This window comes from Electrophorus electricus, chromosome 25, assembly GCF_013358815.1.
Source record: "Electrophorus electricus isolate fEleEle1 chromosome 25, fEleEle1.pri, whole genome shotgun sequence".
In the NCBI taxonomy this organism is placed as follows: domain Eukaryota; kingdom Metazoa; phylum Chordata; class Actinopteri; order Gymnotiformes; family Gymnotidae; genus Electrophorus; species Electrophorus electricus.
The window spans coordinates 8,975,508-8,988,132 of record NC_049559.1 but is presented as its reverse complement, the minus strand read 5'-3'; the positions used below and the strand labels follow the sequence as shown (position 1 = coordinate 8,988,132).

The 12,625-nt window shown below is 42.5% G+C and overlaps 1 protein-coding gene across 1 annotated transcript; it reads right to left on the bottom strand.

Moving 5' to 3' along the window:
• Window positions 1–1,194: 1,194 nt before the first annotated feature.
• On the bottom strand, window positions 1,195–5,662 carry klf5b (Kruppel-like factor 5b). Its single transcript, XM_027005145.2, has 4 exons — window positions 5,371–5,662; window positions 3,680–4,451; window positions 2,874–2,933; window positions 1,195–2,566 (listed from the first exon to the last, which is right to left on the bottom strand). The coding sequence occupies exons 1-4, from the start codon at window positions 5,530–5,532 to the stop codon at window positions 2,388–2,390; spliced, it is 1,173 nt and encodes a 390-aa protein (XP_026860946.2). The 5' UTR covers window positions 5,533–5,662; the 3' UTR covers window positions 1,195–2,387.
• Between the last annotated feature and the right edge of the window lie 6,963 nt (window positions 5,663–12,625).

Here is a 12,625-nt window from a genome sequence, read left to right as displayed (position 1 = left end):
CATGCAAGGATAATGCTACACTATACTACAAACGGAAATATTTAGAACCAACACTTTGTAAAAATAAGCATACAAATTCCATTTTCATGATATAACAGACACTGATATATTCATTAACATAGGTCAAAGGGATTTCAACTAAATTTGATTCTTTTTGAATTCATTAAAATATGAACCGCCTGACGAAGTATCCTTTCAGGAAGTGTCATGAAGTATTTTACTGTTATTTGTTCATTCATAGCCTTAAATTAATTCCAGAAGTCCTTTTACCATTGTAACCTGCTTTTCACATTGAGTGGTCAAGTTAAGTGAGAAGAACTGGTGAGAGATCCTGTTGTTTTGGAGGTCAGGACATTGTGTCTATAGAAGGGCTGCCCTTCCCACTCTTTTAGTGGTTCTGCTAAAGCTTTAACGTATGTGCTGGATTGGTACCATGTTGCATAGTAAAGCACCATCCAATTATTCTCAGAGCATCACTGGAGGATCATTAGAGAATCGGGGGAGTAGTTTAAACCGAATCAAATTCCTTTTGATCCCTGATGAACAGGAAATTTGTCTCAGCACTTGGGCCATAAGAAGAAAGCTCAGAATTTGAAGTCGAAGGTCTTCTGCTCCCTGCCTGCTACCTGTTACCTTGTTTCATGGTGAGGAATAACCCATGTAAGGGTCAGTGTTGAGTGCACATGTCTAATAAACAGGCAGCCATTATACTGGTATAGACTGTACTGTATGTCCTGTTTAAAAAATTTAAGTCTTACAGTGGCACGAAATGCAACACCCAATTACTCATGTAAAAATATCTTTCCATTTTCAGATCATTAATGCCAGATGTATCAGTTTATCTCAATTACACTATAATTGTGCCACACCTATCGCTATTCATCTAAGCCTGAGGCTTGGCACAGAATGGCAGGACTTGCCAGTTTAACTTGTAAAGCAAGAGAGGCACTGTAAACTTTGGGGAAGTGCTGCGATCGATACGTCATGTACACAGAGACTGTTTGGGAAAAATTTGAAGAGCAAATCAGTGCATCTAAACACGTCAGCCTCAAATACAAATGCATCACTGAATGTTTTAAAGCTTGTTTAGTGCTCATACAGTTTCACTCTATGAAATCGGATCTTCACGTCAACAGAGAAAATCTGTAATTATTTACTATACTGCAATTAAGAAAGAAAGCCAAAACACTTGAGTAATGCAGTGGAAAGGTTTATAAGACCACACGCACAGTACACACAAAACACTCTATAAGCCTTACAATCACAAACTGAGGACTTATCTGCTGCAGCTAATATCTCTAATATCTGAAGGCAATCATGTTGTTCTCAAATGATTTGAAATGTAAGATTTCTTTTAATAATTAAAACCATCATTCCCATACCTCTAGTCACATCGTATATGTGCATAGAGAAGTATTTATAGAGTAGAAAAACACTCATCTCAAAAAAATAAATAATACAGACTAAAGGAATTACAATATTTACACTTAAAGCTATCCCAAATAAAATGTTTTCAGATCACATATTTCATCTCAATCCACCATAAATATCACTAAATTGGTATTTATGGTAGATTGACCATGAAATGCAGCATTCCAAGCACTTTTCATTTGAAGTTACAGGGAGTTTTGTCAGTTTCTGTATTGTTCTTTGATTAAGAATAAATGTAGCCTACCCTTAAAAAAGAAAGAAAAAAACGTGAAACTGTGACTGCAGGCCAATTGACCAGATGACGAACTTTTTACTTTCTTCTTTTCTTTGGCATTTAAGACTTCATTACTTTATTTAGCCAGTTGTTGATACAAGAATGAACCAAACACTGTTTCCAATCATGCTGTTCTTTCAACAAGAGCTTTTAATGTCCCCATGAATGATCAGATTTGCTTCACATTGCTCTAACTATTCTTGTTTTGTTTTTTTTTGTTTTTTTTTGGGTACAGAACAAGCCTGGACTTGGAAATTAGAAGTGAGATCTCCTCCTTAGCTTAACATCAACTTGGCGTTAATGTTATTTTAATCTAACTGGGACAAAAGTTAAATTAACCGTAAGGTGCAACGGATTTGTGAGCTTATTCACATGGGAGGTGGTTTCTGTGTTCGTTAAAATGGAAAAGGCACATTGAAAGTACTTTCGTGACGAACGCACAACACGAAACAAAAACAGCTGATGACAAAACTCCCAGTTGTTCAGACTGCTTAGCTGCTGTTATGTCCCGCAGGGCTGTAGGCCCACTGCCAGCACAGTTTGCCCCTACCCACCTCGAGATCTGTCAGAACCCATGAAGAACCACCATAGCGATGGATCTACAAAACATATACAGGAGCCGTTCTCCTAGACAGCCGGAGAGCGTAGGCTGGGCAGGGAGTGTCGGTGGGTTGGGGTACGTCTAGCTCTGGTGCCTCTTCATGTGTAGGGCCAGGTGGTCGGACCGGGAGAAGCTGCGGCTACACACGGCGCAGTGGAAGGGCTTGGCCCCCGTGTGCTTCCTGAAGTGACGCGTCAGTTCGTCGGAGCGGGCGAAGCGCCAGTCGCAGCCCTCCCACGAGCATTTGTACGGCTTCTCGCCTGAAATAAAACACGACGCGATTCGGTTACACAGGACGGGCGGCTACTGCCTCGCCGCCAGTCAATAACCTCTTCTGTGGAAAACGGGGAATATATGGACATATCCGTGCATGGGATCACAGGTGCACGTGGTCATTTTAACTCGCTAAGTAGATCGACAGGAGGAAGTGTAACAGAGAATTCATTTCAGAACACAAGCGCATGCCTGTGACATACTTCCGCCTGGCAACATAACAAGTACGGCCCAAAATAAGAGAGAGGCCAGCTAGAAGAGACCTTTTCAAACATTCGTGATCAAAAGTTGTACCTGTGTGCGTCCGCAAATGGGCCTTCAAATGGGAGGACTTGGTGTAGACTTTCTTACACCCTATTGCAAAAGAATGCAGTGTTAGTGAGCAGATGGCGTTGTGTAACTATAATTACCTAGGACCGGCTAGCGCTGACTTGCTCATCAGCTCAAACTTGAGTGATCATGTCTTATGGAGAGAGAGAGAGAGAAACCCTAATATTAATGATAATTGCTCCATTCTTTTTCAGTTCCAGGACTGTTCCTCACTCTGAGACAATGTTGATTACCTCATGCGTGTATGCCATGATACATTATCACCTGGTATGTAGTTCTGTGATTATCACTATAGCGCTATTTTAGTGTGATCATAACAAGATGTGAACCATAAAGCATCTAACATGACACTGTGACAATGAAATGGGAATGGCAGATTTGTGCGATAGGCTACATATTGTGGATTTGTTTAACCTCGACACAGAAAAACCTGACAGTTTTATGATATATATAAAAGCCCCTATGTTACTGTTATTTTACTGAAACATCTACAGTGTGACAGTGATTATCATACTGTCAAGCTAACAATGCCTTTCCCTTATTTTCATATCACCAACTGAGGAGTTGATCTCATGATTGCTTCTAATAAGTAACAGTACGCTGTCTTGTTGACGTTCCTAAAATTCTGATTTAAATGCTCGGTGTCCCTCTTGAAGGCACTGAATGTTGTGAGAAGCAAACAGAACTGATTCTGACGCCTAGTTTGACAGCACCTGAGCGCAGATGCACTTTCTTGTCAGATGTTTGCCTGACAGCTCTTCGCAGCTCACCTGGGACATCACAGTGATGTATCCTCCTCTTGTCTAGATCTGGATTGTTTCTGCGGTTGTACCTAGCAGGCATGGCTTGTGTTTGTACTGGCATGGGAGCTCCAGGGCCTAATGCCGGCCCTGCCAGTTTGGATGCCATACTGGCAGCGTAGGAGGGAGGTGGTGACAGGTTATGCATGAGCTCTTTCCTCCGGTCAGGGCTTCCGGGCTCGGAGCTGGGAGGCGAGGGGGGAAGGCAAACCGCTTTCTGCTGCTGCCGCTGGCCGAAGGTCCCGGCGGAGGGTGGCCCTCCGGCACCTGCCTCGGTTGCGGCCCGCCCCGCCATTGGTGCACCGAACGCCGGCATGGAGGAGCAGGCGCCGCCGGGGGGCTCTGCGAAGGGGTGGGCAGCCGTGGGATCCACGTCCGAGTTCAACAGCTGGAACAACGGGACGTCCTGGAAGTCAAGCGGGGGTGTCTCCTGCTTGATGAAAGCCGTGCTGCCTGGTCCAGCAGCCGCGCCGAAAAGGTGCGTGTATTCGGATGGAGGCGGGCCGCCGGTAACGGCTCGGGGGCAGCTCGGGTAGCTAAGGGAGTGCAGCGGTTCTGCCTTCAGCTGGGGTTCTGTGGGCCTGGCGGGTCGGCAGAGGCCGGTCCGCAGATAGGTGACATCGGGAAGAAAGACGTTCATGTTGATGCTGTAGGGAGAACTTTGGTCCATTAGGAAGCTTTCCTGGCTGAACTTCTTGTACTCTGACATTGTCTGGAACTGAGCTGGCAGGTATTTGTCCATCTGAGGGCAACATAAATACTTTGTAACATTTTCATCCACTACGGAAGAATCACTGCTGAACGGCTAAAGGTACATGAACACATTTAACAAACTAAATTTCTAGTGGGCAAACTATGAATGACATTAGAAGGAATTTTCCAAATGACCTAAAAATAAACAATACAATTGACATCTGAGGATGACAACATAGTGGTAGACATGTTTTGGCACAATAGGCCCTGCAAAATATTTAATGCCATGACAAAATACAGTCTAATATGAAAGGCTGTACTGCAGCGCTATATATATATATATATATATATATATATATATATATATATATAAAATATATATACACACACACACACACACACACACACACTTAGGACTGCAGCAATTTCTATGGTTATCATGGTTGAACCTTAGGACATCTCTACACTGGTAGGACGATGGTTCATTTTTGCCAATGCTTGCTTGTCTTCGCGAATGCAATCTCCCCAAAGCTCTTCCACTGGCAAGCAGAAACCAGGAAAATCTCCGTCTGAATTTAGCTCGTACAGCTGCCGCGCGGTTATGGAGTGCTCGCGCGAGTTTTCAGATTAAGGTCAGCGTAACTGCGGGGTTCACCATAATAAACTCAGCATGCCCCGTTTGGTGTGAGGGACCATTGCATTACTAAAACAGCTAAGCTACGGCTCGATCTGTTTTGGAGCACAAACATAAACTTGTTTTTTTATATAAATAACGAAAACATCGGCGCCGTTATCATTAACGACGTGAATATAGGAGCTATTTGTGCAGGCCATTACGCAAAATGTAGGCTATGAGCATATTTTTTATTAGACTACAAGCATCGGTAGGACACGCAGGCAAACACATTTACTGATAGAATCGACATCTAGGCAGGCGTTAAAATCCGACATGCGATAGATTACCATACCAGAATGTGGTCGTTTGATGGGGTGGCATTAAATCTACTCCTCCCTGTAATACAGTCTTGAAGGCTAAAAGCGTCTCCCTCGGCCACCGCGAAAGGTGCGTTAGACGACTCCTCTAGACCTTGAATATAACCCGCGCTTCTCCTCAACAAAGCGGTAGCCATAAACGCCGTCCTTTGCCAAAATTGATCGAGCTCAAGTCATCAAATACGTGGCTGCAAAGTCGAAGAGCACGGATAGCTGTCAAGCGCTCCTCGCCTTTGACATGACAAATTACGCAAGCGCTTGATTTGAGCGCTCCCGATGGGGCGGGGCCGAGCGCCAAACGGAATCATTCGCTCCCAAACGGCCCGTTTACATGTGCGGGATATGGGATATTGGACCATCCCCAAGCGCGTCATTGTCCTGGCAAAGACGTTGTCTTTACTAAACCCCTGTAATTGTAATTGACGTTTCGTTTTTGTTTTTGTTATCTCTTACACCTGACCAACTTAATTCCGATGTGAAATCGCCCCAGATTTCTTCCGCTGACGCTCTTTCGCCTCTAGGTAGGCGATGGGGAAACAGCCATCCCAGCCTTTAAATATAGAAAAGCACACATGTGACAGAACTTTAATCAACCTGTACTCTTGAACGCTGAAGTAGGCTGAACTCTATTTCATTACGGATTCATGGACTTCAGAGTTCCATAGGCGAACACGAGTAGCTTCAGTTCACCGGTCGTCTCCCCTGGGCCATATGCGCCGCTCCGCAAATCTGCCCGACTGCTCCACAGCTGTTGGTGAGCACTGCGCACTTCGTGCCAGCATGCCAGGGGAAGTAATAAGCAGTCTAAGACACTGCCAGGGATGCATTTGCGGAATGTTAGATGAAAATAGCACAAGACGACACTGTTAAGTATCATGCTATGGGGAGGATTGATGAGGACACTGGTTTAAAGACAAATCTTTAAAGGCAGGCAGTGTATTTCAGATATAGTGACCAATGGTTTTGATTTCGTTTTGATTTCGATTGAGCTACACCCGTGCAAGTCACACGTCAAGACTTCCAGAATTTCAGTTATGCTCGTCCTCATCTCGTTCTTACTTGTTTAGGTACTCATATATTCACAGTCAAGTGGCACATTTGAAGCCATTTTCGTCTAGATTTCTTAATCGTAAAACTGGTAAAAGTTAAAACGTAATTTTCATTTACTGAAATAAATTAATTCCAGTGTTGTCAAAGACACTTCAGTCCAGTCCTGGTCATAGATGTCTCTGAAAAGCAAACACAGGTCTGTTTACTTGGAACTCGTATCGTTCTGAGGTACAAAGACGCACGTCAGACAGGTTTCTGGGTTTGTCCTCAGATGTAATTATAATAAAACTAATACAAAAAGTGACCAATTTCAAATGTCATTACTGAAAGAAGAGTCATTCAACATTCAAAACCTTTTTTTTTTTTTTTTTTTTTTTTTTTGTAGCCAGTTCCCAGGTTCACTAGTTAAAAGAAATAATTGCACTGAACAGAATGGAACAGGCTGGAAGCTGAATTATTAATATTGTGATATTAATGACAAATATTCATATTACCGTAATAATACTAACTCCAGATAGAGTACAGTTGTTCTGTGTCGATGATTCTATGCTCTAGCTATAGCATTCGCCATGGAACTATGCTCTAGTCATGAATCTATGCTCTAGGTACACCTCTAGCCCTGAATCTATACAGTGTCTATAGCCTATATATACCAAATAGCATTTTTATACCAGTTGCTAGAGTCAAATGTTGCGCACCAGCCAGTTCCACCCCATGGCACCCAGTTATGTGCTGAGCGTGTGTCCGAGGGGAGCACTTTTGGCCACTCTGTGAGGCCTTCAAGGATCACAGCAGCCATGCGGCATCTGTCTGTCTTGGCACACAGGCCTCTGCAGACCCCAGCAAGTTATAACGCCACGGTGAAAAAGCTAAAAAAAATGCCCAACAACTGCACGGCAGAACAGAGAGCATGTGGAGAATGCGCCTGTAGCGGGCAGTCCCCATCACCATGGTCAAATAAGGTAAACCTGAGCTGATGGAGTACAAAAACCTTGCCACTATCATGCCTGATATTGCTGAGAATAGCTGCCAAACGAACTGGGCTTGGGGGGTGGGGGTGGAGAGGCGGTAGGAGTTACACCACAAATTCTGGGAACATTTTCAGTCAGGACTCAGTTTTTTAATGTAAAAGATTCATTTATCCATTCCGCTCTGTTTCACATCTAAATGAACTCAAAGGTGCCAGAGCCTAAAGTAGGCATAGTCCCAAAATGGTTAGGAGGAGGCCTAGTTTAATCTTCTTAAATGTATCAGCTCCATTCATATCCTTTCTAGGCCATCTTTTGTTTTTAGTTGATTCATCGTTTCTTGCTCACCGTTTGCGCAGCAAGAACATCCACGTTTTCAGGTGTTCGTTTTCTCCTGTTGGGCTGAATGGAGAGCAGCATGTGTGTTTGTGCAGTGCTTGCACAAACAGAGCTGGCAGACTCCATTTCTTCCTGGGACAGTAGGTTAATATTTAATGTTATTCTAGTTGTCCTATTAAAAACAAGAAAATAAAACAGCCTGAAAGAAAAAACAAGTTGTTGGGGCTATCAGTGAATTAACTGAAAAAAAAAGTTGCAACATCAGAGGAACGGAGAAACTAAATGTCAATAGGATTAAGGGCAGGTTTAATTACAGGGTTATTAGCTGTGACATTTCAGGTTTGTTGGCATTTAACATGACTGTTTTTTCTTATTACCATGTATGAGTGTGCATATGAGAAAAGAGAATGAGAAGGAGTCTTAAATGTCTTTTTAACAGTACACATAATATATGCATGTCATGTGCCTGTGAAAGGACCTTTAATACAAACATTTAATTTGTTCATTTTGTTCAGTTAAAGTGGGCGTCCATAACCTTAACAAAGTGATGTAAGATACAGGCCTGTGCTCCTGAATGTTCTTCAGCTCCACACGATGCACAAGTTCTATGTGTTGTGCCTGACCTCACGTGTTAGCTAAAGACAGGGTTATCCAGTGCATAGGCTTTGAAGCATGTGAAGGAGATGTGTAGAGTCTGTTATAGCCCAAAGGTGTAAATGAATGCCGCTGTAGGATTCTCAGTGAAACAGAAAGGAAGACTAACGAGTCCATGTAGCACACTCACATTAGCCCACAGCAAACCCAAAACTGGGAAAGGCAGGCTAACTAATGCTTGTTTTTGATAGGCTATACCTTTGTGATATTTATGATTTCCAACTAGCTAACATTTGCAGGCCGGTAGTATATACTTTAGTCTGTTTATGTAGGTATTTATGTAGGCTCAATACAGTGTACCAAAGTGCCAGTACTGGGTGTCGGGCTGGGGTCATGAAGGCATGTTTCTGCGTCCAGTGTAAGACACCCAAAATTAAGTCTGAAATCTAGGCCAGTTTTTGGAAATAATCTAGAAGAGATATGCCACAGACCTGTACTGTATTGACACATTTTATGTGTGTATGTGTGTGTGTGTGTGTGTGTGTGTGTGTGTGTGTGTGTGTGTGTGTGTGTGTGTGTGTGCCTACCACAGTCTCTGTTCCCATTTTATGCTGCAGTTTTCTCTAAGGAATTATTTCTTTATATGTTCTGAAATTCTATGAAGTCATTTTTATTTAATTCACTTACAGTTATGATTTACGTAGTAGAAGAGGAATGCATAGAACAAGAAATATGTTTACAGATGGTGAACCGTGAGCACGGGAATGGTACCTCGAGTTTGCCTGGTGTTCGCATCTCCGAGTTAAGATACAGAGTCAAGGGATACAGTTATTTTTGCGCCTTTCAAGTGGCCACATCCATCACCTACCCGGCATGCTCCAGATGTTGCATTTTATAACCACCAGGTGGCACTAGTTATTTGTCAGAGAGATTTGGTGTCGCCCCTTAAACGGCCATAATAATTATTTGTTGACGACGGTTTCACATTATTTTGGCTTATTGTTGCATTTAATCTGTGGATGATTTGTTTATTAACTAGACAAACATCACTCAAAAATAATTTGTTCAAAGGAGTGGGTTTATTTATTGATTTCTAATATCGATCATCTCGTCAGTAGTCCAATACATAACTGTCTTTTAAAACAGGCGAAAAGAAGCTGTACTTCTCCAATGCTGTAGGACGTGCACTTTTTTTGCGAACTGGTTCTTTTGCTCGACAGCTAATATGAAATGGATAGTAATTGAACGGCTTATGCGTGGCTATTTATTTTCTAGTTTTCGGTGTGCTTCACTTTTCTCTGTGTCTGAGGGCAAAAGTGCTCCATGAACAAAGGCGCTGTGTTATCAGGTAGTCGATAAATGAGACTATAACGGCTCTCCAGAGCACCTGATTATGAAATTGGATATGCAAAAGTTTTACCCAATTATCACTTCCCCTTGAGTGTCACACTGAACAGACGATGTTAGCACTCACTCAGTGAGCTTTCTGTTGCCTCCAGTCCAACACTGTCATTTGCTAGTGATCATTTTCGGAATATTATTCTGCTCTTGTATGTAAAACAGCAGACGAGGCTATTGCCACTCTCGGTGGAAAGTTCAATATAATTTGTTAATTAAATGGAATAATTTAATTACAGTGACTCCAAAAGCATGAATCAATATAATTGTTTTTCGAGTCCCCATTATAATTGATGTTTAAGGGGAAACAACTCAGTTTGTAATGTACAAATGCGTCCCTACAAGGCCCCTCCATTCTCGCTGCCTATTCACTCCCCCTTCTCTGATGTGCGCCACGCAAGATCAGCCTGTGTTTGTTTGATTCTCAGCGATACAGCCTGGCTGAAACCAAACATTTATTACAGCGATTTAATTTAACATCTCTACAGGCTTTTTACAAGGAGACCAAGGGGATAGTATCAGTGTGAAGCATTCAGTGTTCACTTATTAATCTGCTCCTGCCTCTGGCCCTTTCATAAAGGGGACTAAGCATTATCCAGACTCCAAACATGCCACAGTCATTTAAACTGTCTCAAATTTCATCACCATGTGCGCTAGATAGAGTTCGATTCATGCAGGGAAGCCAAAATAATAAAACATAATTTTGGCTAATCTGCTCGAGGAATGTGGAACGTTTGATGTGGACAGTGCCGTGTCTTCGCTGGGAATAATTGCCTATTGACTGGGCCAAGACGCGATGGGCCGGAGAAAGGTCCGCGAATGCCCCACGCCTCCCAGGTGCTCCGGTGGACAAGCCAGCCGTTGTTTCGGGCAGAGAGGGAGGGAGACAGAGAAAAAACAAATTTGAAAGGGTTCAGCTACTTAAATGCTGAGTTGTGGAATAAAAAAAAAAAAAGATATGGGATCTCGCATGTCTGTGTAGGCAGTTCAAAGGAACAAGAGGGCTCTTCTGGTGTCACTGTGGTTTCTCTTCCAGTATAGTGATGACCAGGCCTTGGGAAACTTTTAAAAGGCTGGTTTAAAAAGGTTGCTTAAATGGGAAAAGCCATGAGTTTGCTCTATTTGTTTTAGTCAGCGTAAGAAAACACAAACAAACAAACAAACAAACAAAAAACCAACCGAGGACATAAAGCGGACCATAAACCCAGTCACCCAGGAGTGGGGAGCTTTTTGTAGAGCAGATCACTGTTTTGTGCTGAATCTGAATCTCGCAAGTGTAACACGAACACACGAAACACATGAAAAGGAGACAAAAAGATAAAAGCTCCATAGGTAAATACGTTTACTGAGTTTTCACAAATGGGGCATTTTAAAAGCATTACGGTTTCTTGAATCTGCTGCTTATAACATTCTGGACCTGCAGAACAGAACTGTGTTTTTCTAATGACTTCATCAGCAATGAAAAATGTACAAAGAGTGTGATATTTATAGGGCATGCAGAACAGATTTTGTAATAAGCCCTGTAACATGAGCGCCATCAGTCATTAGCAGTCTCATGCCTCATAAACGCCTCAATCAAAGCTGGAAAACATCATCAAATGTTACATCAGACGAGCAACACTGGTCAGGAATAATTCACCAGTGCTTCAGCTGTTAGAACGGCTGAAGCAGATGCCTGTTTGCAGCGTAGAGGAAGAACACGGCTGTTCACGTGCAAGTGAGGGCGCCTGAAGATGGAGCGATGGAGCATCTTCTAGAATGTGTAAAATAGCTTGTTGGATTGAGGGCCAAAGACACGTATAGAGCATGCCTTGCGAAAGATTCAGTACTCTTTCAGTTCGTGGCCAGAACCTCATGTCTTTATTTACATGATGTTACATAAGGTTTACTTAAATGTACCTATTTAATGTACATTTGGGTTTTGTTTTTTTTAAATTTTGCACTGCCTATACATATGAACTCTAGCCATTTCTTCGGTGTGAGAATGTGTAACTAAATATTGCATGATACATCCAACCCCAGAAGTCCTTTAAAGGACGTGAGAGGAACCTCGGTAGGTGCATTCTTAATCACGACCCGATCTGTCCACGGCCCTCCTTCACAGCCATTGCCCAGATTCTTTCAGGACAGACCTACTAATCATCCGACATAGCTGTCTCTATTAGCCTGCTCTGGCTTCACCTATCTCTCCAGCTGCCTCTGTTTGACATCAAGCACAGAAGCCGCCTCTGCTATTATCCCGTCCCTTATTGTTGCGGTAATCAATTAAGTGATCAGCAGTATAAGTTACTGACAGGAGAAACGGGCCTGCAGATAAACTAAATAAATAAATAAATAAATGGATAGCAAGCAGTATGATGAAAACAAGCTGCACGGCACCTCAAAGGTCAATAAAGTCGCAATAAAGGGGTACCTTCATGATTAAAGTGATCAGCAGTCCCTTGAAAGAAAGACCTGTCAATCGCGGCGTAGTCCAAAGGCACCTGTTTCTGTGTATACCTCACATACCCACCGAAAAAAGAAGCAAATGGCTCGGAAATTAGAGGCACTGCAGCAAATGTATAAAACGCTGCAGTCTTGGATCTTTGGTGCATTTGAGTTTAATGCTTTCTTATTCTGACAAGGCCAAAGGCCATCATGATAATTCATTTTACAAATATTCTGTACCGTACTGTCGGCAGTAAAAACATACCACAAATTCACAAATATTTCCAGATATATGGGCAAGGCTTAATTATTCTCAGATAAAGACATCAATATTTGGCCACAGAATAATTGTAGAAAAAATGATTACAGCTTTCTTTGATGAGGAACCTGTTTTCTCCTTCTTGATATTCATTGCAGAACAAAATTTGCTATGTTTCTTGAATGTCATCCATTT